The 27,138-nt window shown below is 54.3% G+C and overlaps 1 protein-coding gene across 3 annotated transcripts in view; it reads right to left on the reverse strand.

Annotated features, from left to right (window-relative positions):
* Window positions 1-27,138, reverse strand: part of EIF2B3 (eukaryotic translation initiation factor 2B subunit gamma) — a 123,678-nt gene that overhangs the window by 43,901 nt on the left and 52,639 nt on the right. For 2 of the 3 annotated variants that reach the window (XM_075935853.2, XM_075935856.2), the window contains one exon: window positions 12,967-13,056. The exons of the other annotated variant lie outside the window; for it this stretch is intronic. In XM_075935853.2, coding sequence (XP_075791968.2) covers window positions 12,967-13,056 — 90 coding nt within the window. The remainder of the gene's footprint in view (window positions 1-12,966; window positions 13,057-27,138) is intronic. 3 annotated transcript variants of the gene reach the window in all.

The following is a 27,138-nucleotide window of genomic DNA, read 5'->3' on the forward strand; positions in this document are numbered from 1 at the left end:
AGAGAGATGTAGATTAGGCACATCGAAATTGCTAATGAAGCAGGGATGTAAATATCCCACGCTTCATTAGCATAAACATGGCTGCCGCTATTTTCCGAAACGGAGTTTTTTCGAAAAAAAGGCAGTCTAGACGCAGATCTATCGAAAACAAACCCTTTTTCGACAGATCCTGTAAACCTCATTTTTTGAGGAATACAGGATCTGTTGAAAAAGGGTTTATTTTCGACAGATCCGCCTCTAGACTGCCGTTTTTTTCGAAAAAGCTCAGTTTCAAAAAAAGCGGCAGCCATGTTTATGCTAATGAAGCGTGGGATATTTAAATCCCTGCTTCATTAGCAATTTGATTTGCGTCCCTCTATTGACAGAGGAATGCAGTCTAGTAGCCACACTGTGCAAGAGTCACACGCACAAGTAAGATAAATTGCACATGGCCAAATGTAACTGGGTATCTGCGATCTCAAACCTTAGGCCTTCTATTGTCATAAGCTTTTGTGGGTAAAACCCACTTCCTTCTGATGAGATGATCTTGAGATCATCCTGTCTGAGGAAGTGGGTTTTGCTCACGAAAGCTCATGATCCTATATATGTATTTTTGTTTGTCTTTAAGATGCCACAGGACTACTCGTTTTTTAAAAAGTTGTTTTTAAAGTTACAGACTAACATGGCTATCCCCTCCGAGACTTTCAACTGTCATGTATATTTATTACAGGCACGTGGTACCACCCATAGTTAGGGCCCTATGTGGATACAAAATTTGCAAGCTAGATCCGTGGCTGTGGATACCTGTGGATATAGAGCAGATACCTGCAGATTTGTAGGGCTCTACCCATAGTTAACTTCCCGTTAGAAGACCTTGCTCTCACTTGCTTATAAGCTTGTCCATATTTTCACCATTTCAGCTGAAATTATCCATAGAAGCGGTTTGCTGCAGGCTGTTTTTTTTTTAAATTTAATTTAATTGTTTTGTGTGTGGAAAGTTTCAGTAAAAATAGTCCAGTCATTTCCAAGAATGAGCTGCAGGGGAAATACGTTGTTTTGTCCATGTGAAAAACAAACGATGCTCCCACCACCTTTTTACAAAGGCCCATTTACAGGAGACGCTGGAGCACACCTCCAAGCTCTGGTGTAGAAACTGGAAAAGTGGCACAAACTCACCTCTGTGCCCGGGAGGTGCCATTTGCCTTCCCCATGAAAAAAACACCCATGTTTGGCCACGTTATGAAAGCACAACCAAAAAGGCCCCGTTCACACATGCTCAGAAGAGTCTTTGTTTTGCAGCTAAAATCTACCAAGCAGCTACCTGCACTGGGCATGCTCCATCCACTCACAACGCCCCCATGATGAATAGCCTGTGCTATCCCAGACTGACTGAGCATGCTCCGGCCCAGGGGGAGGCATAACTTTCCCTGCAATTGCTCTTCCAAGCTGACAGAGACCATGGTGGTGCTGGGGACCACAACAGAAAGGAAGGCGACTCCCTCTCATGTTCTCAGTGCTTCTCCTGCAGGAGGACGGAAGGAAGGAAGGACAGGGACACTGGGCACTGCAACAATCAGCAGACAGACTGGAATTTGATGAGCAAGAAGACTGAGACTAGGACTAGGAGCCCGCAGGAAGAGAGGCTGGGAACTTAGTTTTTCACATTACCTTCCCCACCCTTAACAGGACTCTGACGTAATTGAGTGCATTGGCAGGGCCTGGCCTGCAATCAGAGTGGCGTAGCGAGGGAGACTGTTGTCTGTAGGACCCCGGCCCTATGTGTTGCAGACATTGGAAAACGTGTTGAGGGCTGCAAGAAGACAGAGGCCGGTCTCACGGCTAAGGCAGATGAATGGTGCCCTGGAGAACTGTATTTTATTCCCCAGTTTTGCCAGAGAGATCCCTCTGAGACACCAGGCATGTCACTTAAATCACAATTTTCACTGACAGCCACTTTCCTGCACATTCCTCGTTTGAGACCAGTTTGTGGGGGGTTGCAAACGCTTTGGAGGACAGGCTTAGAATTCAATATGCCCCGGACAAATTGGAGAATTAGTCTGAAATCGACAGGATGGAACATAGTAAAGGCAGGTGCAAAGTACAGGCAATCTCTGACTTACGAACGAGTTACGTTCCGAACACCTGGTCGTAACTTGATTTAGTTGTAAGTTGGAAATACCCTTAAATGCGCTGCCTGTGCTGTTCGAAAAACTTGACTTACAACCAACCTCCATTAACCCCATTATAATATTTTCAAGTTGAGAACCATGTAAGTCGGTATATTCATAAGTCAGGGAGCGGCTGTACTTCACTTAGGAAAGAAAACTCAAATGCACAGCCATAAAAGGAGGGACAGTGGGCCGGGGGTAGAGCTGCTGAAAACGACCCGAGGGTTCAAGTGGATCAAACGGAACAGGAGCCAATACTGAAAGGGGGCGATATTCTGGAGTGGATTATCAGCACTGAGAGCTACGGGAGGTCACCGCCCCATTCTACACGGCGTTGGCGAGGCCCCAGCTGGAGTAGTGTCGTTCTGGGCACCGCCCTTTAGGAAAGATATGGACAAATTGGAGTGGGTCCATGGAAGAGCAACAGGAGTACTTGTTAAAAGGTTCAGAAAACATGCCCCATGAGGAAAGGTTAAAAACCTGGCGTGCTTGGTTTTGAGACGCAGACTGAGAGACCTGATAGCAGTTTTCAAGTATGTTCCAGAAGGGTACTGAGAGAGAGAGGATCAACTGTTCTCCATGTCCACTGAAGGTCGGACAAGGAGTCACGGGCTTAATCTGTAGTAAGGGAGATTTAGGTTAGACATCAGGAAAACTTTCCGTCAGGTTCGTTACACTCTGGAGCAGACTTCCCTGGGAGGCTGTGGAATCTCCATCAGCGGAGGTGTTGGACAAACACCTGCTTGGGATGTTCTAGATTACTTGGTCCTGCCGCAGCACTTGACTTCTCAAGGACCCTGCCCGCCTGACGTGTCTATGATTTTATCAGTGCCCAATTGGAGACCCTCCTGTAGCAGAGCACTCACAGCTACAACTGAGGTTGACGGGAGCTGCGCTTTGACCATATAAAGTGCTCTACAGTGCTAAGTCCTCTCAAAAACTGGGCACCCAACGTTAGCGGATCTTTTACACCTTGATCTCCGTGCCTTCAGTTCCCATTCAAGCCAATGCTGGGACCGGACAAGGGATGGATCACTGGGATTACTGCCTTGTGCTGTCCATTCCTTTTGAAGCATCTATCAGAAAACAGGGTGCCGGGCTAGAGAGACCTGGTCTGACTCAGTCTGGCTGTTCTTATGTTCTTCTGTAAAACGGACAGCACTCTCTCTGGGTGCTGTCGAAACACATTCATGGATCGTCAGGTACTCTAACGATGAGCACCATGGAAAAGCCCATGAGAAAATGAATAATTCAGTCCTCTGCGTGGTGTTTGAACATGGTGCAGTTAATAAGGCCTCAGGCCACACATTGCAGACAGGATAAAACTCAGCATTGGAAAGTGGCTTGGTCAGCAAGCACCATCCATCGTGTGCACTGAACGAGGCAGGGTCCCGTGGAAAGAGCACCTGTGATGTCATAACTAAAGACAGAAACAGAAGGTATCACACATGAGGAGCAAATTAAGGAAAATTACATTTCCAAGAGCTTGACTCTGCAACCCTAACAGTCTATAATCGGGTTCGGTGAGGATTTCAGCTGTAAGAGAACCGCTGTTTTCCTTACAGTAACTGTGGCTCTCGGAGATGTTGTAGGCAGCATGGTGTAGATGTGCCCCAGCAGGCAAGCCTCAAATCTTCTGTCTTGTAGTGTCCATCACTAGGGCCATGCAAGTGCTCTGAGCTTCTTTGTGCTCCGAGGAGAGGGCATACGGGCAAAGTAGTACCATCTCCTTGCAATTCAAAACCAGCATTGGCAGTGGGGCTGGCGGGCCGGCCACGAGAGCCACGTTGACTACATCAACTCAGAGAACGAGTTCTCCGGTGGGAGAAACTTTTCTTTCTTCTTTGAGCATGTGTCCGTGGAGAGTCTGCTGCCGGTGCTATGGTGGGCAGGACTGCAAGTATCGGCTGCTTGAGTCAAACACTGATTGGGGCACAGCCGTTCCCAACGTGGCATCCACACTGGCAGCTGTGTCCAGTGGCTGCTCCCCTTGGCTGCATGGCAGCTGTCTGACACGAGGTTATGGAAGCACTGAAGGATGCCCTCTGAGCTTCGAGAGGCAGTGGGAGGCGTGTGTCAGCCATCTGGTAGCGATATGCAGTCTGTTCCTGTTTGGGGTGACCTGGCTGGGCTTTTGGACTGGCTAGCTATAGCCACAGCCAGGCCCTGGAACTGTCAAAGATTTTGGCCTGTCCCCAGGATATCAGAGGGCTCTAGACAGGCCAAAGTCGTGGAGCTTCTCCCCTTGCACACATGTATCTTTGGAGAGAACACAGCTGGGATGCTCGAGTAAAATGGAATTCTGAAATCACCCGGGGGGGAAAAGGCCCTTGGCTTGAGGTCTCAGGGCCCCTTTCTCCCTGTGAAACAAGGTGCGTGGAGGATCTCCAGGGAGCATTCGTAGCTCACTGCCCCTTCCAGCTGCAGAGATAAAACAGGAGTCCTGGTTGCTGAGGTCAAGATGATGGACAGAGCTCCCTGTGAGCAGCTCAAAGTCTAGGCAGGATGGCACTGAAGTCCTATGCTGGAACAGGGTTCTTGATTACGAGGTAAGTATTCGAAAGCCCTGCAGGAAAATGGATCCCATTGCTGAGAGAAAGTCAAGCGTGCTGATTAGAAGATTGCTTGCTGACTGTGTTATCAAATGGCCAAAAGAGAATCCAGAGAGTTTTCATTGCAGCAAGTATAGAGGATTCCCAGAATTGTTGGCAAGGGGACCTGTCTTGGGTTCAGGTCACACATACTGAGAACCTTTTTCCCTTGGTAGAACAGATTTTCCTTGTGAACAATTTCCTGCTCTGAGCTAAGCTGCGTGTGAGAAGAGACTCAGTCTCCACGGTGCTTAGCCAGCCCACACCCGGTGGAAGCAATTTGGGGTTTTGGCAGAGGACTTGGCCTCCAGCTCATGACCACAGAAGGGGGCAGTCTGTGAATCTGCTTGGCAACGCTACAGAAATCTGCACTGAGGTCTGACAGGCAGAACTGTCCCGGCCATCGGGGGCGTGGTCTCGTGTTGCTTGGCGATGGCTTTGGGCATCGGTGGGAACAGCAGGGCGGTGCATAAAACACCTCAATTCCATTGGAGGAGGAGGGCAACTTGCAAAGCTCTGGGGTTCCTGCCTCCCCTGGAGAAATGCTGAGCGGGGGATCGGATGCAGCAGTGACCTCTTGCAGTTGGCAGTGTGAACCCGCTCATGGGAAGGGTCCCTTCGGAGGGGTGGAGTGTGGGGGGGTAGGAAAGTAAACTGACTGGTGGAGCTGTGGTGACAATGTCCAGTTCGATATGTCAGCCCATAACGTCCAACCCGCCCTTGCGGAAAGGGGCAAGGCAGTCCCCAATGCCAGCTCCGCGGCGGTGGGGCGGCTAGGGCTAGCTCAGCAACCCTGCTGCCTCGGGAAGGGAGGCTGGTGCAGGACAGAGGCAAGCGAGCAGCACTGCGGTGGTCGCTAAGCGGCGATCTGGGCGGAGGGAAAGGATGGCATTCTGGACTGCTGTGGCTGGCCCTGGCCGGACAGGCTTGTGGTCCGGAGCGGGGATGCCCGGGGACCAGCGCTCCCCTGGAATCACCGAGGGAAAGCAGTGCCGCCTCTGCTCTTGCACTACATAGGTCCGCTCCCTTGGAGGGCGATTCTCAGGTGTGGCTGGGCTCACTCCGGTATCCCGTGTGCCTGAGGATCACAAGGTGACTGGCACGGCCGTCGAGCGGCCAGCTGTATCGGATTAATCCACTGCCACTCTCCAGCCTTTTGGCTGCAATTTAAGCCTTTTGGAAGCATCCCCCAGCTCCTTCCTGCCGTTCCGGGGGCAGGGCAGTCCACTCCACGCCCTCTGCCGCATCAAAAGGCTGCATTTCACAAGCAGCGCTCGAGAGCTCGTACCGGGTCAGTCCGACGGATGCGGAGGCGTTTGCCTTATCGGGGTCCCTGCTGGTCAGATTTTCTCTGTGACTGGAAAAGTTAACGAGCAACTCTGGCACTGGGTTGGTGGAGAAAGGTGTGTAGCCTCTGAGCGGGACCTGATACCAGTTAACCTGCCTTGAGCCCGGGGGAGCGAGGCCAGAGCATGCCACAGACCTTTCGTCAGGCCTAGACCAAAGACAACTCTTATGGGCACCCAGAGGCTGAGCACATCGAATGACGTGTGGGTGTTTTCTTGGCTCGCCAGCGTTTTGATGTCCAATATCCCCACGTGCCTCAAGAGCAGCTAGTGAAATGCCCTGAAACCGCGGACAGCCTGTTTCGGGACATGGGAGCAACCCTTTGATGGGCAGGGCAGCTGGGGCGTTTCCCCTGTGGCTTGTGTTATTTCCTCGGTGGGCTCCGCTGGTGCTTGGGAAGGCGCTCGCTAGCGACGGAGACCTGGGAAGGGCCCCGCTCGGAGACCTGAAAGGGGGTGCTCCATATGGCCAAGCTGGCCAGCGACATTGGTACTGACCAGCCACAGATGGCCCACACTTTGCCAGCCCTGCATCAAGACAGGATACTGCGTATTGGGCTACCATGCTTGTGGGGATGGTTTCCTTCTAGAGCCAGGAGAGGAGTGTCCCAGCGGTGGGGGAGAGAAGGGCATGGGGGTGGGACCGGTTCTGACGACTATGCCAGGCACATGGCCAATTGCAGGGCTGAGAGAAGCGGCGAGGGAGGCTTGAAAGCCTCTCTCGGCACCATGAAAGGTTCCGGCGGCAGCATGGAGTTGGCACAACTGGTCCAGAGGCTCTTAGCATTCTGGTGCTGCCCTCTGCCAATGCCAAGGCCTTCTCCCTCCACCTGGGGCCCTCCCTGCAGAGTGGACGTGCTGCCCACTTGGAGCTGTTTATGCCTGCTGCCGGAGCGCCCTCCCCGTTCAGAGAGCACAGCAGCAGCACCGCGGGGAGCCGGGGTCCTCTGGGACCGCCCCGCTAGCCCCGGGCTCCACGTAGCGCTGCCGCTTTGAAACGCTGCGGAGAGCCCGACGCCGGCACAAAGCACCCCACCCCAGAGCACCCTCTGTTCGAACTCTCGCTCCTTGGGCAGGGAGGGCACACAAGAAAAATTTAGAAGGGAAAAAAGGAATCAATGAAGGCGTTTCTTTACTGAAAGCAAGAACTGGGTCAGGTACAGTCCACGTCCCATCTCGTTGCTGTGCGTGGTAAGAGGCAACAGCGCGGGGGGGCTGGTGGCTCCACAGAGCTGGTGCTGGGGGGAGCCAACTTTTAAGGCGGCACCCCTCCCCCTCCAGCACCAGCTCCTGCCTGCCCCCCGACTCTCCACACTGCCTCTGTGGGAGGCAGCAAGGTAGAGAGGCAGGTCCACAGAGCCGGCACATGCAGGGAGCTGGATTAGAAGCCAACTTCCTGCGCGTATCAGCTCCCACCTGCCCCCCTTACCCTCCGCTCTGCTGCCTTTCTATTAGAGGCAGCAGCGCGGGCGGGGGGGCGGGGGGGAGAGGCAGATCCAGTGCTCGTGAGGAGTCAGCTCCTGCCTCCCCCCACTTGCTGCCTCCGGGCAACAAGGTGGGGGGAATGCATGTAATCAACAGGATTAACCGATAAAGCCAGGCTTGTCAGTTAATCGTGTAGTCATCTACATGTTGCCATGCCTACTTTAAACCCTCTTCTGGGAGTAGGTGGTGACACAGGGCACATGGGTGGCCCAGAGAGATCCTGGCAGGCAAAAGATGCATGTGCAGCTCCAGAGGGAGCCACCCGGACACATATTCAAAGGAGAACGTGTATTTTATAGGTTCTAACTTTACACCAAATCTGCGGTAGGATGAAGTTCAGCAGACATGATCTTGGCCAGGAATCACATTTTTTCCATATATTCTATCTGCAAGACAAATGATTTTTGGAGGGGGAATTACAAGCAGGGCTGTATTTTTTTAAAGAGGCCTCAACTTGTCCTCTAATTTTCTGCCCACCATCAATTGAGGGTGAAAACGAGAGCCTGATGATGAAGCCTCATTTGTGGGGACAATCGAGTAGTCAGTCATCTACCATAAATGCTATCCTTTGTGCCTATAACGGACTGTGGGCATGATATTATTGGTACATCCTGCGTGCTACACACACACCCACCCAGACGGACTACACAGACACCCATTCACCACTCTTCCAGGACGGAGCTGCAAAAGGAGTTTTGGGGTGTCGGTGATAAGCTCTGTAAAGCATAAATGTTGCTGTATTATTTGTTTAAACAGACATTCTGCCAGGGGAGAGCTCTGGGCAGATTTCTGGCAAAGGAACAAATGAAAACCGACGATGTTATTTCACGTAGATCACAATGTTTCCACTAAAGGTTTCCCAGAGACTGTCAGCAAGCCAACTCCGGGCACGTACTGCATCGCTATTAACACCTGCCTACCCAGCATGCGTAGATCCTCCCCCTGCTACCAACTGTGCTCAGGGAAAAGGGAGTGAGGACCGTTTTCCATTGCCCCAGCAAGTAGCAGCCAGGCAGGGTTCCAAGCTAGCACTCAAGAGAGCCTGCCAGAAAAGGGGACTGGCTACCGTGCTAGCCAGCACCACAGGGCCCCAAGGGTGTGAGGGCTGCCAGCTGGGGGGGGGGGGGGTGACCATGCCCCCAGCCAGCTCCAGTCTCTCCAGCTGCCTGCAGCTTGCTGGCCTGGGCTGCGGGCTGATCCCTGTCTCCACGAGGTGCAGGTGTTCCCCAGAGCCAGCCAGCCCCATGCGGGCAGGATGGCTCCTGCGTGAACTATGGCCACACACAGAGGGTCTCCCAGCACTACCAATTTGCCCCTCATGGTATCCTTCGCCCGATAAAGGAAGCTTTTAAAAAAAAAAAAAAAAAAAAAAAGGAATCCCCTTCTGGCTGGTGCACATCCAGGACCCTGCATAGAGAAGCCAGGGCTGCTCTGGAGTCCCATGGCTACCAGGAGCTAGGGATCCTGCTTGGGATGTAGGGCTAGTCTTTTGGCTCACCTGGCACCAATACCCAGGCAGTCCCGTTAGCTCAGGCCTCTCCGAGGCAGAGGGCCCAGAGGGCCCAGCAAGGAAAATCCCTCGGAACAGCCACGTCCAGGATACATTTTAGACCAAAATGTTTTTTGTTGCTTAGGTTTACAGGTAGCCCCCCCAGGAATTCAGCACGTTTGGCCTCCAAGTGTCGCGTGTGTGCCCTGCATCGGGGCAGGGTCGGACTGTTAAATGCTGACAGACGGACTGGGATAGTGTTTGAGAGATGTGTGGGACGGGGGGAGGGGGCACGGATGGACGTTAACTGCCAAGAATATATGATCTGTGTGGGAGAAAGCAGTTTTCCTTCTGTGAAGAAACAAACCCTGAGAACGCCTGCCCGGGTTTCCCCAGCAAGGGAGCGTGCCCTCCGGAAGGACAAGTATTGCAGCACCAGGAGATTCACCTGCCCCTTGCTCGGCCCTTAACTCAACATTGCTTTTCTTCATTTCAGTCATTGCTGGGGCGGGGCTGGGGAGGAGGGGTCGGCGCGGAGGCTGTCCCGTGGACAGAGGACGGCCCCAGCCCTCTCACCGCAGAAGCGCCTCTCTGCGACCACTGCAACTCCAGCGGGCACAGCCAGGGGAGGGGCGCATGTCCCCCCGCTGGGGCAGGGCCAGGTTCTAACTGATTTACGTGCCCCCCACAGCTGCCCCACAGTTTAAAACTCACACCTTGAACTGAGCGGCTGCGGCTGTGTGCGCGGATCAGGCCTTTTTGCTGTCTGGAGGGGCAGGCGGATCCCTCAACCTGCCAGTCATTCTCTTCCCTTAGCACCATTTTGCCTACACACTGTTCAGCCTGGTGAGCATGGTCTATCACTGGTTAGCTGAAACAGCTGACTAACGTTTGCCCTTTCCAACACATTCCAAATGAAGCCATGGCCTCCTTAAAGTCTATGGAAGCTTTCCGCTGACTTCAATGGCGCCATGATTTCATAGTTCATATTCAAATTCAGAATGTAAACATTTCTGGCCCATCGGCGTTCTGCCACTCCCCACGCACCCTGGCTCCTGCCTGCTGCTTCCCTCCCTGCGCGGCTGCGTCTGCATCAGAGGAAGGGGGCTTCACATAACCGTTAAGATTAATCGCTGAACCCAGACTCGTTGGTTCATGTAAATGGGTACACATTCACTTCCCTAAAAAGGAGGGCATGAACTCTTTGGGAGATCAAATAAGCCATCAAGACAGATTCAGACCCAGAGAGCCTGGGTGATTTTTTTTTTTGAGGGGAGAAGACTGACATGTCAGTTATTCTGATATGACACTGTTGCATAGACATAGCCTTCAAGTCCTGGGCTCACAACATCCTCAGGCAAGGAGGATTTCTTTAGCTCAGGAATAATAAATGTCAGTCTGTGCTCATCATATTTTGTTTAGTGCTTCTGTGACAGGCTGAGCCACAGCGAGCCCCGGGAGCCAAGGGGTTAACTGCCCAGCAAGCTGTTTTCTGCTCTGGCCTGTAAATACACACTGGAAACAAATGCGGGGCCCGCAGCGACGAAAAGGGACAAGTGATTCCTGCCGTCACACCGCCAGGTTCAAACGCGACCCAGCATAAATACGGCCCTCCCAAGGAAGTGACGGTCTCAGCGCTTCCCGGCATGGTACAACAGCCTCCCTGTTCGCTTCGGGCCCGCCTGTTAGTTTTCACCTCGCTCAGACTCAAACGCACTGTCTGAGCTTCTCCAGCCCCAGCACGGAATGACAGACGCAAAATCTTCACACACGTTTTCTCCAGACCGGAAAACAGCGTTTTTTAAAGCCCCATCATCTCGCCATCAACCCTTCCAGGGCGGAAGTACTCCACCGGGTCTTTCAAAAGGCCGGGAGAACCACTCTGTGAGCATGCACTGTCCGTCCCTTCCCCCCGGAAAGACAAACAGGCCGAGAATGCCCACCGGGGCCGGAAGCCTGAAAACCAGCGTTATTCATTATGGCAGGAATCCCATTTTCCAAGCATGGCAATGCTGCGCCGTGACTGGCTCCCTCGCGGTTGGCTTTCGCTTGAATAATAAACATGTAGCTGAATACACAGAAACGAGCAGCCACCTGTGACCGGCCATCGGAGCGGCGCCATCGAGCCCTGAACACGTTCGCTCAGCGGCAAGAGACACGAACCCAAGAGGTCAATTATAACGTACAGGGCTTGGACCTAATTTAAGAGATGTGGGCACTACAGGGCAACAGCCTCCGCGGGCCCCTGGGCAATGTGGGGAGGGGCCAGCTCCACTCCCCCAGAAGGGGCAGGGCCAAAGGCAGGTGACCGTCCATGCTGTCTGCAGCGTGGTGTGCCCTCCGTCCCCCTGCCCGGAGCACGGCGCGCCCTCCGTCCCCCTGCCCGGAGCACGGCGCGCCCTCCGTCCCCCTGCCCGGAGCACGGCGCGCCCTCCGTCCCCCTGCCCGGAGCACGGCGCGCCCTCCGTCCCCCCTGCCCGGAGCACGGCGCGCCCTCCGTCCCCCCTGCCCGGAGCACGGCGCGCCCTCCGTCCCCCCTGCCCGGAGCACGGCGCGCCCTCCGTCCCCCCTGCCCGGAGCACGGCGCGCCCTCCGTCCCCCCTGCCCGGAGCACGGCGCGCCCTCCGTCCCCCCTGCCCGGAGCACGGCGCGCCCTCCGTCCCCCCTGCCCGGAGCACGGCGCGCCCTCCGTCCCCCCTGCCCGGAGCACGGCGCGCCCTCCATCCCCCTGCCCGGAGCACGGCGCGCCCTCCATCCCTCTGCCCGGAGCACGGCGCGCCCTCCATCCCCCTGCCCGGAGCACGGCGCGCCCTCCATCCCCCCTGCCCGGAGCACGGCGCGCCCTCCATCCCTCTGCCCGGAGCACGGCGCGCCCTCCATCCCTCTGCCCGGAGCACGGCGCGCCCTCCATCCCTCCCACAACCACGGTGAGGAAGTCCCCTGGGGATTGGTCACTGATTTCCCATTTTGATACCACCCTGATCCTGCCCACTGCCCACATGCAGAGCCTACAACCAAATGCCCAAGGGGTGTGTGTGTGTGGGTGTGTGTGTGTGTATGTGTGTGTGTGTGCGCGCGCACGCACGCGCATCTTGAGAGCCTGTATTTGTGCCTTCCTTTGCTCTCAAGGCCACTAGAAATTCCTTCCTTCCTTCCCCACTGTTCTCTCTCCTGGCCGTTTCTCTGCTAAGAAATATGGCTGTGAAATCACCTACTAGCCATGACCTTTAGCCTCCATCTCACCTCAAAGGGGGAAAATAGATTGGAGAACTCAGTGAACATTCCCTCTCTGTAGTGGCCCGGCAAGTGCCCCCAATCTAACATCCCCAGGCCGGACTACGCGCCGTGCTTGGCTTAAGGTAAACACGGTGATTTTTTTCCTGTTTCATGAAATGTTCTAGCAGGATCCCACTCCTCTTCCATAAATGGATGTTTTTCTTACCCTTGGTGGGTGGTCTGGGAGTATCCACATGGGAACAACACAAACGAAGCACATAGGATGCTACAGAGACTGCCCGCCTAGAGGGAATGGGTGGGGAGGGGGAGAGAAAGGTGAGTGCTGAGTGTGTGCTGGGGAAAAAGAAATAGGCGTGAAATGTACTCACATCTCTACCCAGTGGGGGAACCCTGGAAGAAACCAATTGCCCAGCAATGTAGGTAGAAGCAAGCGACAAGGTAAGATGATCAGAACTAAGGCAAATGGCTCTGCTTTTCCATTTGGCTGATGCAGGCTTTAAACCAATGGCTGGAGTCAGAAATCAGAGATTTGTGAACACCACTAAGTGGGCAGACGAGTTGCTTGGTTTTAGAAATAGACGCAAGAGGGGGGTCTAAGAAAACCCTGCAGATAGTGAGCTACGGATCACATTCAACATCTGGCCTCACCGCCGCCCTCTCCCCGCTCTTACCGATTTTCTGCAAGGAAGTCCACCACGTATTTCTTCAGGCAGTAGAGATGGGCGTCCACCAGCCCTGTCCTGAGGTGCACTCGAGGGTGTCTGGAAGGGAAGAGAAAACAGGGAACTCTCACCACCGCGTTCGAAAGCCGCTGGAAAGAGCTCGACCTTGCAGTTCAAAGCAATGGATGGCAGACGATTACAAGGGGAAAATGTTACGCCAGCCCACCTACTGCAGGCTTAACAAAGAGGTGAACAGTGGTGGCTGCCCCCACTGGAATGGGTCTATAAACGTACACCTGCTGGCTCTGCCCAGGGAAACACCTCCCCCAGAAGTCATTCTGCCCGCTACATTTCCTCTGGAAGCCCAGATTGCACGTGCCTGGGCAGAGAGCCAAGACAGCAGGCCCTGCGAGCTACACGTTACAGGACCCTGACATTACCCAGTGGAATGTAAGGACTATCTGTGGGTACTGCAGCTCCGGCCCCCGTTAGAGTGCAGCTGCGGAGGCTCCTCTGACGAACACAACTCACTCCACGGTGGCCACACCATTATCACGTGTCTTCCAACACCACGAGGGAGACCCTGAGAGAAGGGAGCTGCTCCCCTTCCCCGCGGAGCGCCGCACGAGGCTACCGCTCAAGTACCGAGCGCGTGGCTGTGTGATGCATTCGCACGGAAAAGCCCATTCGAACACACATCACTGGGCCCCGCTCCCCAGCTGGGAAAGCCGAGGTCCCACCTATAGCCGCTGGCAGCGTAAGTATTCCTGGTAACGCTCAATAGTCTGTCCACTCAAATCTGGGCGAAGGACAAAGGAGGTTCACATCCTAGAGCAGCCAGGCCCATTCATTCTTCCTCTCTGCCCCTCCTCTTCCCTTAAGGGGGGCCCGGAGCCTCGTACGGCAACGTGCACCAAAAACTCCAGGGGGGCCCGGAGCCTCGTACGGCAACGTGCACCAAAAACTCCAGGGGGGCCCGGAGCCTCGTACGGCAACGTGCACCAAAAACTCCAGCAGTTCTCACCGACTGTGCTTTCCCGGCCATACAAGACTGAAGGGTTCTGGCACAAGGAGATGAGAATCATCCGATCACCCTTCCTAGAGCCTGTGCTGAGCTCGTCAGTGGCACTAAAACACTAGCAAGTTGTGGGAGATCTCTGGAGCGGGACTCAAAGCAGGCAGGGTAGTAAGGGGAGGAACTCCCACCCACCCCTGCACCTGGCTTTAATTTTAGCTCTTTCCCCTTTTCTGTCTAAATTCATGCAGGAAGCTTGAACCTACACGTCCTGCCAGTGTGTTCTCCCCCTCGTGTTCTGCTTTCACCCCGACGAAGTAACAGACCGTGGCTCAAGAGCCAGAAGGTTCAGCTGCACCAGGAAAGGGCTCGCTGACAGCTCTGGGCTGCTTTTCATTGGATGAGGTGGGAAGAGACGTTCTCTATACAGAGCATGACAGAAACCCACAAGACCAGCACGCAGGGAACACTTACTTACTCCTGACTTTGATGAAGACCAGAGTGTGTTAGTGAAATATTGTGTGTGTGTGTGTGTGTGTGTGTGTGTACGTGCGCGCGCGCGCTTCTCATTTATTGGATTGGCACATAAGTGGGGGCAAATCTACTTTAATTTAAGTGCACTTCCCAACTGCGTCATGCAGCTCAAGCAAACAGTATGCTAAACTATATCCAATGTCTTGAATCCCACGGGGAAAGGGCAGATCGTCCAGTAACAGAGAAACACTTTCCCATAAAGTATGTCATGCTAACAAGTGCTCGATGAGTGTGGAGGGCATTACCTCGCTAGCCCAAACATGAGCTCTCCCAGCCGTGCTCCGGCACGGACGTTACGAAGGACCAGATGTGGCTATGGAAGGAAGCCCTATTAGCAACGTGCTCTGTACAAAGAAGAGAGGGAACCCCCCTAGTTTGTGAGAGTGCTGAGGTCTTGCATTTGAGGGCTCCCTCCTGCACTGCCTTCTGGGAAAGGTGTCCTCCTTTCTATGTATGGTGGAGGATCCTGATAGGCTCTCTCACTACAACACATTTTTCAAAGGTCAGGACCACCCCCTCCCCCCAAAGCCCCCCTACGGTGACAGAGGAAGGAAAGGGAGCAAGCAGAAAAGTAAGAAAAAAGGAAGGCAGCAAACCAAGCAGGGAAACATGACGCAAGCCTGTTCCTAGCTTTAGGGTTTAACGGCAATGCTGGGTTTCCCCTTCCTGAGGGCACATGCATGACAATCCCCCTTACGCAAAGGTGAAGAGTGCAGGCTGCATGGACTACAAAGGCCTAGCAAATACTAGCAGGGTGGCTTGCCCTGGGGGCTGGAAGGCATGGGGCCAGCCAACCCTAATTACTGTGGCCCCACACCTGGGAGAGATTAGGTGATTGCCCTCCAAAGAGCAGCAGGAAAGCACTGGGAAAGGCAGGAAAGCAAGCGCATGAAACGGCACAGAGAGACCGCTGCCCTCAGGGGCCTCTGGAGGCCCGTGCCAGGCGAGCAGGAGGCTCCTCTCCAGAGGGAACCCAGACGGGGCTTGGGCCGGGTTCCGGTTGTGGAAGACAATGCCAGAGCTAGGTTTGAGCTTTCAGGGGGTGGGGATGGATTTGGGGCCCTGAGGACCGTTTGAACAGTCCCTGGTATTACACCAGCCCCAGCAAGTAGCCAGTGCGCCGTTCACAAGCAACCCGAGAGAGGGAAACAGAGGCAGAGTGCCCTCCGGCCGGGAGGGGGCCGACCAAGATACATGGCTCACAAAGACCAGTGGAAACCAGGAACTCCTCAGTTAACACCGGCTTTGTCACTAGCTTCATGTGTGGCCCAGGGTCAGTCACAGCCTCTGGGCGTGTTCTTCCCCGGGGGGCTGCAAGCCTTTCCACGCGGATCTCTGGGCCACATCTGAGACAGACAGTTAAGGCCGAGGACCATTTTTCCAGCATCCCTGCCCTGCACTCTGCCCAGCCAGGGGCAAAAGGGTCTCCTGCTCACAACGCCCTGAAATAACACCGGCTCCATCAACAAGGCAGCCTGAGGGCGTGTCTCCGGGCTAGCCAACGTTTGGCACAAATGGCCACTAATGGAACTTGAGGCTGGCTCACGCAGGGAGAAGGCTTGACACGGACTTGCTTGCTCCAGGGACCACCTAAGCGATTTGCACCGGCACGGAGCCATCGATTACATTATGGTCACAGCTTCAAACGTGAGCAGCTGACGCTCTGGTGAGCGCCGTGAGCGTGCGGGGAGGACAGCCACGCCACACTGGCCTGATGATACGACTCCTTCATAACAGGCCTGTAAGGAAGAATCGCGTTTTGATGTATTAGCGGTCAAGCCAAGGTTATCTTCCAGTGAAAGTACAAAAAGAGGCAAGTAATCTAATAGATTCCCAGGGCAGCGAACTCCAGCACCAGTTCAAACGAGCATCTGGTCTCGAAGATCAAAAGCAGGACGGCCTCCCGCTACAATCTTTACAAGAGCATGAGAAATGGGTCAGCCACCAGGAGCAGCTGATAAGGAAAGAAACAAATGCCGACTAACCCAGGTCTTGAACCCTGACAGGCCGAGGTTTCTCAGCCTGAAACGACCAGGCGGTGGGCCTTTCATGAGATCAGCAGTCGCAGAGCATTTGCAAGGAGGAGCTGGTTGCAGTTGGGTAAGCGTTAAATAATGAACGCTGGTTTGTTTGTTTGCCAGACATTTTGCTGGGCGGCGCATGCCACGGGCAGTGATGAGAACTCTGTCATGGCACCCAGGAAATCTTCCTATGAATCCTATCAAGCTAGCGAGCAGCAGCCTACAGAGCTTACCCCCGGGCATATGTCGGCGGATGTCAATGGGGGTCCTCCCAGTCGTAAGTGCCTTGCAGGGCAGCTGAAGGATCAAGTCCTAATGCCCAGGTCTGAGGGGCTCACGGGAGGGAAATGGACACTGGTGAAGCTCTGGGAAGTCGGGGAAGAGGGGGGTTGAAAAGAAGCGGCTTGCAAGGAATGAAAAAAGGAATTTCATTTGTCCAAGGAGTGCTCTGTGGCCGGCAGCTCTATCAAATCCCGTGTTGGGATGCGTCTGCACAAGCCCCCAGGAGCCGGCAGAAAAGCCAGAGCATGCAGTTCCTCACACACCGCTCCGAAACGGGGAGCAGTGCTATCAGCATTCATGCAGGCATCTCCCCTCCTCATCTGAAAATGGAGCTCGAAGCTTTGTCTTCCTGATAACTCCTCTCTCTCAGGATTTCTGCCCTCTGGGTAATCAACCACTGATAGCGGAGACGCCCCTTGGTCCAAAAAAAAAAAAAAAAAAAAAAAAAAAAAAAAAAAAAGGACACTTGTTTGAACTGAAAACTAATGAAGAGAGGTGCCCACTAAGTTCAAACCAGCTTTGCCCCCCCGCTGACAGTGAGGTAATGCCAGTCGGGGTCAAAACCATAAATCGACAGGGAGCACAGGGAATGTTTAAAGCCGGAGTCTCTCTGCTGAGCACGGGGCTTCGGCACAGTAACCCCACCGCCTCACAAATAAACCAACTGAGCACGCACAATCCATGGCCTCTCCCCTTCACTTTGTGCAGCTGTGGATGGAGCAGAAATAGCTTTGAGGAAGCCCGAGGACTTGAAGTCGGCCATCTTTTAATCCTCATGTGAGCGCTGTCCTAAGGAAAAAGCACTCCCGCCCGCAATGATTAGTCCGACCGCTGATCTTTGAACTAATTAAAAACATAAGAACAGCCACACTGGGTCAGACCAACAGTCCCTCTAGCTCAGCATCCTGCCTGCCAACAGCGGTCAATGCCAGATGCCCCAGAGGGAGGGAACGCAACAGGTAATCCTCACGTGATCCCTCCCGTCACCCAATCGACATGTGATCTACGGGGATCCTGTGGCCATGGGAGGTCAGGGCGGGGTGTTCCTTTTTAAACAAAACACATACTAAGGGCATGTCATGGGCCACATTGCTCATTCCATCTTCTTCACAACTCGTGGACATACAGCACAGCACTCTACTCCACCCGCTGTAAGAGGTCTTTCATACCTCCTGCACTCTGAGCTGGATTCTTGCACACTCTCCGGGCAGCAGGTGTTCCAAATGTACCCCACCGTGCCCGGGCTGTTTACACAGAGGTGCTGTTCTCACGTAAAGCTGTGGATGTGAAAGCAACATACAGCTCAGTGCTACCAGAAATCTTACAGCCAAAGTCGCAAGCCAACTTTTAAATATCTCAGGCACTCCCCTTTGAAAGAAGAAAAGTCCATCTAAGAAGTACGGCTCGTTTCCAGTGCAGCTTTTGGCTGTGAAAACTACCAGTGGAAAGAAGACCACTGTTACTTCGGCTCTTCAGAACACAGCCACTGTCTGACCTCCATTTGGTACAGTGCCTTTACTCCAAAGAGATCCCAAAGCACTTGATGAAGTGACAGGAGCTTCCTGTAACTAAGGAGTACTTTGCCCACCAGTGAAATGCTGCCACCTCTAGGCCAAAACGCAGCAGCTGTTACTAGTCACAGCTCACGGACAGCCTTGCAAAATTCTACTCACCCACACCCCCGCCCCACACCAGAAATTATTCTGAATGGGTGAGTAAAGCATCAATAGCAGATTTCATGCCAGGACTGAGAACGTCCCATGGCAAGCCTGGAAGGCTGGATTACAACTAGCAGTGAATACGCTCCCCAAAGGAAGCGGTGGCAGGAATACAAACTGGCAGCTGGAATCCTCAAGAATTCCACGTCAGGAATATTCTTTTTGCACACAGCTATTTAATGCTCTACTGCGTCCAAAGAGACACTGCATTTGTCCAGCACTGGCACTGGCAAGGGGGCTTTATTTACCATAACCGGCTGTTTTTGTCAGAGAGAAAGGTCTCGGGGTGTGAGGGTTCGGAATCTTTCTGTCCCAACTCCTAGGCACAAAGCAAGTGATGACACAACAGATAAGGCCATTGTGGTAGCTTTCTTTCCCCTGAAACAATACTTATCACCGGTTGGACCTCAGGACTGGAGCTCTCAGTCCAGGGAGTCTGCTGGACTAGGGGAGGTCAGTGCTCCCTTGCTGGCTCTCCTGCTCTTGGGCTCCCCTCTCTGGGGTTCCCTGGCCCGCCACAGCCCCCCACCTTGCTGCCCCAGGGTCTCCTAGGGACCGCTTGGCTGCTGCCGGTCCCGTTACTACAGGGTGTTCTCTAGGGATCCTGGCTGGGGCCACCCAACCACCGCCAGCCCTACTGCAGCCGGGGGTTCCCTGGTGGAGGCTGCCCTGTCATCCCAGCCCCCCTACCCCACCTGGGGCCAGGACTCCCCAGCCATGTGGCCCGCTAATGCTGGGGGTTCCCCGGCCTGAGCCGGAGTTCCCCAGCCACCACTTGGCCCCTCTGACGCCAGGGGTTCCTGGCCGAAGCTGGGGCTCCCTGGTCAATGCCTGGCCCCATTGATGCTGGGGGTCCCGGGCCAACGCGAGGGCTCCCCAGCCCCTGTGTTGCTCTAGGGCTCTTTGGTCTAGCAGCATGCCTGACCCTACTGGATCATGGGTTTTGCTGGACCAGAGAGTCCTGGATTTGGGGGGTTCAACCTGTATTAAGAATCCCATACAACAATGGTCATTACAGCCATGAAACTGATAACAATGCCTCTCAAAAGAGCACCTCTTACGTCTCACCCAGGAGACCGAACGCTAATGACAAACATTTCTACCCAGGCGGCCGGCAGAGCAAAGGGGCAATCTAGCTTCAGGCCAAAGGAGCTAGTCCGACCTTCTGCAGAATGTGGGTCAGAGAATTTCACCCAGTGGCTCCTGCATCCACCTCTGCGCTGGGAACTGCGGCCGATTCATTGTCGGACTCTGTCCGAGCCGCCGACTCTGCCTCCCTCTGTAAAACGGGACTGGCAGGACTAGCCACGCAGCCAATTCCCAGGGACGCTGCAAGTTCCACTGCCCCCGGTTGCTTGTGTCGCTCAGTGCCCACGATCCCCGCGGGAGCACCCTGCTCCCAGCCACAAGCCTGATGCTGCAGACAGCATTTCCCTCCACTTGGCTCTGCGGTTCCTCCTGGCTACTCCAGGGCTAGCGGCTGCACAGAGGCGGGGTGCTGGCCCGGGGTACTGCTGGCCCATGTATTCATTCCAATTGGCACTGTGAAGCTGTGCATGAAAAACGGCTGTATTGGGCATGCCTCTATGGACCCATTAGCGCTCTGGGGGCTGGAGCAGGAGAGGAAGCTCATGCCAGGAGAGGCAAGGTCACAAAAGCTGGGTAAGTGTAATGAGCATCGGCGTGGCAGGCTGTGCCAGTACACATGACTGACGTGGAAAAAGTGAGTAAGGAAAAGATATTCATTTATTCCCACAATATAAGAACTAGGGGTCACCCAATTAAATGAATAGGCAGCAGGGTTAAAACAAACAAAAGGAAGTTTTTCTTCACTCAGCGCACAATCAACTTGTGGAACTCCTTGCCAGAGGATGTGGTGAAGACCAGGACTTTAACAGGGTTCAAAAAAGAGCTAGATAGATTCATGGAGGTTACGTCCATCAATGGCTATTAGCCAAGATGGGCAGAGATGCTGTCCCTAGCCTCTGTCTGGAGATGGATGACAAGAGAGGGATCAGGTGAGGATTACTGTTGGGTTCCCTCCCATTGGAGCACCTGGCGTTGGCCACTGTGGGCAGACAGGATACTGGGCTGGATGGACCTTTCGTCTGACCCAGTCTGGCCAGTCTTATGTTCTAAGAGACTTGCACAGTAAACGCCAACCTTGGGGAGCAGAGTGTTGAGTGCCTGGGGTGCCTTGCACAGTGCTGACCTGGGGCAGGCGGAGGGGACTAGAGCACACTGGCTGAAGAGCCCCGGTTCCAAGAAGCTGAAGCAGAGTCAGTGCCCTGGAGAGACGTCAAGGAGACACCAGGGCTATAGTCTGTGGAGTCTCTAGAGCATAGCTCAGCCCTGGGGATTCCCCTCCCGGGAGTCACTGGGGTAGGAGTGTGTCCCCCCCCCCCAGGCAGACACAGAGAAAGGGATGGAGAGCTGCCGCGGAAGAGGGAGTGGAAAGATGCGCCTTGCGCCTGCCCTGGGTATTCTGCACCAGGGTAGCTGCACTGATGCAATCTCCGAGAGCGGACCCATTCTGCTCTGAAACTGGGGAAGCGCAAGGGAGAGCGCATGTGCCAGAGAGGCACGAAGCAGGGGTGAGATGAGCACTGAGGAGGGGTCAGCGGGTGGGTGAATGAAGTGGGACTAGAGAAACGGCACCGGAAAAGGGGGAGGGAATGGGCCCGGGACAGACAGCTGTCCCAGATTTTAAACTTGAACTCTGACTCTTTTCCCATTGGGTATGAACTGCCAATCACTCCTCCCGCCTAGCGTTCCTTCTCCCGCGTGCCAGCACCAGGAGCGTGGAAAGCCCCGCCCACAGGCGGCAAACGCTGGCAGTCGCTACATCCCGGAGAGCGTCCGAAACGAACCTCCAATCGGGCCAGAGAAGAGCCCTCTACTGCCTCCTCCAAGGGATTCAATCTAACTGGAATGAACGTGGGTCAGTCGGTCTGAACCAGATCCAGTCTCTGAGCTCATCTGTCTTGTGCTGGGCTAGAAAATGAAGCAAGGGGGCTAGTCAGGTTGGGGGAGGCTGTCGGTTTTATTGCGGCAGGAGGAATGACCGCAGTTCTGCAACGGAACCGCTTACAGCCTTTGGCTCCTTGTATCCCTCCCGCCACACGAGCGGGAATGGAAAGTCACCTGGGCAAAGAATCATCCCATGAAATCAACAGGACTGAAAGCATCACAAGCCATAAGGGGAACAAGCTCTACACAAATCCCAGACGTCAAAGGGTTGCAGGGCCCCCGGAAGAACAGCAGCTCCACTTGCTCCCTCCTAGGCCAGTTCCCAAAGGGCCAAGCAATAGATTCTTAAATCAACTAATGACAGTGAACGCAGGGGAGACGGCGAGCCTGGACCTCCAGCCCGGTCCTCTCCCTGCAGGAACCGCACGGAGCGTGCCAGGCATGTGCTCAGTCGTGCATTCCTTCGTGTCACCATCACGAGGAGGGAGCTTTAACTAGGGACTAGCTCAAAGGAAATCTACAGTCTAGTCTGCAAAATCTGAAGCAGTCGCTGGGCCCCACGCCGTCTCCATCCCCGACCTGCAGCTGGAATAGCCACAATGCAACTAAACACTTCGCTGGGGAGAGAAAAGACAGGGTGAAAATGAATGCACAGCAGCAGGGTAGCACAGTGGGTTACGGCTGCCATTGGGCCCTGATCAAAGCCATCCCCTTCTCCACAGCTAATTCATTACAGGCAGATTTAACCCTCCCTCCCACCACGCAGCGCTGCCACACACAGCCCCCCACGCGGGCACAGGGGCGCTGAGAGCCCCATTCGGAAAGCCCGGGCTCCCCACACAGAACGTGTGGAGCTTAAAAGAGCCTCTTAAAATAGTCTTTGGAGCTACAGGTGACACGTTTGCACGCAGCCAGCTCAGACTGCGTCCCTCCCGTGCTGCTTTCACCACGCTGACAGCCAGCCAAACCCTGCCGATTTAACGGTGCACTCATGGGGGCTGCTCCGTGCCGGGGGCCGCCACACCTGTAGGGTGCCAGGCAGGCACCACGTGTCCCGCGACTCGGGCAAGCACTGCAGCTGCTTCGGCGGCGAGGCCTTCTAGGCCCCCACCTCGGCAGGTCACCGGACCCACTCAGATGCAGAGGGCTAGGGGGAGGGGTATCTCACTGGGGCAGGCAGGAAAGGAAAAGGTGGCACATGCCCTGGGGTCAGAGGCTCAGCAGTTACAATTCAAAGGGGACAGCAGCAGTTGTTCCGGGTCCCTTGGGATGAGCAGGTCAGTCAAAGCTTTGCGAGGATAATGCCCGGGGTGCCCCCTCCCTGCCTGCCAACGCCCCTGCACTGGCTTTCTGCCCAACCACTGCTGCTCCCCAGCAATTCTCCCCCAGGCCTGCCCCCCGCTGCCCCGTCCAGCAGTCCCAGCGGCTGTGGCTCTCCCCGTGCAGGTCTAAGCTTTCTGCTCTGAATTCGGCTGCTCTCCAGATCCCCACTTGCCCCCTGGCTGCTACTTCAGCTTCCCTTGCAGCTCCAGAGAGGCCAGCCAGCCTTGCTCCAGCTCCTTTCCGCTCCCTGGCCAGGGTGGCGCAATGGGAAGCAGGCGGATGGGAGCTGGAGCTCCTTGCCTGGCAAAACCATCACAACAGTCACCTCATCCTGCCAGCCTGCAAAGCCTGGCTGCAGAAGAGAGACGAGGAGGCTTTTTCTTGACTTTTTTTTATACTTTTTTTTTTATGCTCTTGTTCTTTAGCGCTGTGGGCCTGGCGCTGCACCGCACTTGGGGAAGACTGTCTCTGGGCCCACCAAGAGCCAACAGTGCAGGAGGGGCAGAGGGGGACAGGACGCACATAAAAACCCAAGGAAGGTGTGACAAGGGGGACAAGGCCCCCCTGCTGGGGGCCATGTGGCCCTACAACACCGCACCCCAGAAAAGGGCCGAGGTGCCCTTCGAGGGGCCCAGCCGTGTGGGAAGCAGCCCCGCAAGGCAGGATAAGAAGAGCTGTGGAGGAGGAGCCAGAGCAGGTTCTTGCGAGAGCTGGAGGAGGGCAGATGGTGCTCCAGCTGGCTGCGGGGCCGGCACCAGGACAAGGCCCTGGAGGGAGGGGAAGAATGCACTGGGGCCTCGGGGAAGCGGCCCAGGGAATTATAGTAACAACGCAGTGAACAGGACATTGCAGACAGATGCGATCTACAGGATCCCTGGGTGGAGAACCGGGGCAGAGGGTGGTCCGGGTCCCCCTTAGCCACTGGGAGAAGTGGTGTGGAGTGAAGCACCGGGGGGGGGGGAGGAATGATCTATTGTGACCCAGCTGAAGAGCCAGGACCAGAAAGGCCTGGGGAGGGCGGTTCCAGAGTGGGGACGGAGAGACACATTGCAGAGGCCACTGCACGGGCCACTGGCACCCTGGCAGGGGTTCGCTTTGTTTGACTCTCCATGCAGACCGCATGTGCCTCGGCCAGAGGGCTGTCAGCAGAAAGCGAGGGCAGGCACACGCCCTCGGCCAGGGGGCGCTCGTGAGAGGACACCCTGCTACAGCCAGGAAAACAAGTGCTCTTATCTTCTCTCTTTGGAACGGGGTCTCTGCCTGAGCCCATGTGGACTTCTGCTGCGGTAACTCCAGGAGCACTTGCACCTGGCTCCGGGGCAGTTCGCGCTGCCGCTGAATTCGCGTTCTCCACGGCACTTGCCGTCAGCTCCCCCACAGGCCCCGTGCGACTGCCTCACTTTTGATACGCGACAAGAATTTAACACTAAGAGGCCCATTAGAGTTGCACGGCAGAGCCACAGAACTGCTGCCCCCCTTGCTCCTTAACAGACTGCACTCAGCATGGATGAGCAGAAAGAGACAGAGGGCAATCAGCAGAACTGCTCCAGCCTAGCCAGCAAAGAATGAGCATTACTTTGGGGAGATCGTCACTGCTCAGGGAGCCCGGGCGTGCCTACCCAGGGTGGCACATCCCTACAGGAGAGCCCCACCGGGCTAGAGGGCAACACGTCGTGGAGGGCCTTGGACAAAAACCAGCCCCCAGGTTTGATTAGTCTGCATCCTCATTGCAAAACAGGTGGGTTGCCAGCCTTGGTGACAGCCCAGTCCTCGGCCATGCATGTTAACCTGGACTAACAAGCCCCAGTGAGAGGTGCGTGGACAGCAAAGGCCAACAGGAGCAACGCCCGAAGTAGAGCCCTGAAGTGAAGGGCTACCGACGACACACACTAGGGCTTTGTCTATACAGGCAGTCCCCGGGTTACATGGATCCGACTTACATCGGATCCCTACTTACAAACGGGGTGAGGCAACCCCGCACTAGCTGCTTCCCCCCAGCAGATCAGGAAGACGCAAAGCTAGCGCCCTCCCCAGCAGATCAGGGAGACACGGAGCGGCTTTTCTCAGCAGACACCTCAGCTTGAGAATAAAGGACTGAGGGAAGTGAGGTGTGGGAGAATAAAACTGAGCTCTGGAGAAATGTTTGGCTAGAGTTTCCCCTACAATATGTACCAGTTCCGACTTACATACAAATTCAACTTAAGAACAAACCTACAGTCCCTATCTTGTACGTAACCCGGGGACAGCCTGTACTTAAAGCGTGGCCACAGCAGGAGTACTGAGAGCTCTCCCAGCGCTCTGTGTAAACCACCTGATGAGAGGAGTAGCCCCCGGCTCTAGCTCACTTCACACGCGGGCTTTACAGCGCTGTAACTTGCTGCACTCGGAGGGTGTCTTTTCACACCACTCAGCCAGAAAGTTCCAGCGCTGTAAAGTGCCAGTATAGACTTGGCTTAGGATACTTAAATAACCTTTTTCTCAACAGCTGTGAATTACAGAGGGCACATCTGTGTCTTGTCTAATGATATTCCAAAGGTCTAAAACAAGAAGTTAATGAAAACTAAATGAGTAATTAGAAAAGACAGAATTCTAGTACGACTACCATCTCTAACCAGACTGAAAAGCAGAGTTGGAATTTAATTAAAACCAAATAACAGCTCTCTCCAATCATCACTCAATTCAGACAGAACACTTTCCATATAAACATTTTAATAATTAGTTTATTAAAAATGTCCTCAGAAAAACCATGGGACTTTGGATGCAAGTGTGAGAGAGGGGGAAAAAAAAAGCACACTCAGGAAAAATCTATCATTATTGCAAAGAGTAAGATGTTCACCAAGAGTTCAAATTAACATTTTTAAACACACAATTACAGTGGTTGGAACAACACCGGCTTATTTTCTGTTTAGAATAGATTGCTCATGATTTAAAATGTCCAGATCTTTTAATGGCAATAACAGAGTCACTGCATCATATTACTTACCAGGAAGAAATGAGCTTACACCTCAAATACTTTTGGGAGGATGTTAAAGTTGGAACCCTACATCCTTAAAACCCAACTGAATTGAAACATACCATATACACCGCACACAGAGACCAGGGCTGGGTATTTCTACAGTCTCTCTCATCTTTCACACACTTACCAGGCCCTGCATAACTGCTCAAGGCTGAGAGCTGGTAATTTTGTTCCTTTTCCAAAGTGACCAAACTACAGGCAAAATACCACAGTGGATAGAGGAAAACTAGAGCAGGAATCTTGGCTAGCTAATGGATTAAAGCACAAATGAGGAACCTAAGACCCGGGGGCCATATGTGGCCCCTGGCTTGCCTGGATCTGGGCTCTGAGACTGGGGCTCCCCCCAGCACTGGGGACCCCACATTGGTGCTCCAGTGCCCACCCACCTCCCTGTGGGGCTGGAACACACAAAATCTACTAGCGTGGGCCCCCCAGGCTCTGATATGCAAGGGGAATGGTGGGAGTGTCTTTCTCCTTCTCAGTCGGGGTCACATCAGCAAAGGTTTGGGGGTTTTTTTTAAGCTCTCACTGGTGTGTGGCCCCCAACTGATTTTTCTGTGGGTCAGCAACCCCCCGACCCAAAAGAGGTTCCTCACCCCGGGATTAAAGTCTCAGAGGTGTGGCCATGTTAGTCTGAATCTTCAAGAACAATGAGGAGTCCTGCGGCACCTTAGAGACCACCAGGTTTATTAGGGCATCAGCTTTTGTGGGTAAAAGCCACTTCATCAGATGAATTGGAGTGGAAGTTACAGAAGCAGGGCTACATCCAAGGAAGAAGTTGCGTATGTTAACGAAGCTAATCAGGTCAGTGCGGGAGAGGCTCCTTCACAGCCTCTGGTGTGGAGCTGTGACTATCCAGAATAGGGATGTTAAATTAACGAATCGAATACTTGAGGGGATTTCCATCGACTATTCAATTAGTTGATAAGGGAACCTCTGTCTTTGAACTATAGCAAGAGCCTGCTGGCCCCGCTCTCCCTGCAGCACCCGAGTCTCTGAAACGTACAAGAGGCCCAGCAGGCCTCTTGTACATTTTAAAAGCAGCTTTTAAAAGCCAGCTCCCAGCACCAGCTCCTGCGCTCCCCTTTGCTGCTCTCTGAGGCCGTGTCTAGGCTACACCTCTCTGTCGCCAGAGCAATGTAGATTAGGCACGTCGAAATTGCTAATGAAGCAGGGATTTAAATATCCCGCACTTCATTAGCATAAATATGGCCACCACTTTTTTCAAAAGGGAGCTTTTTCGAAAAACGGCAGTCTGGACGTGGATCTGTCGAAAATAAACCCTTTTTCAACAGATTCTGT

The sequence above is a fragment of the Pelodiscus sinensis genome, chromosome 9 (assembly GCF_052426305.1).
Source record: "Pelodiscus sinensis isolate ZL-2025 chromosome 9, ASM5242630v1, whole genome shotgun sequence".
NCBI lineage: Eukaryota > Metazoa > Chordata > Testudines > Trionychidae > Pelodiscus > Pelodiscus sinensis.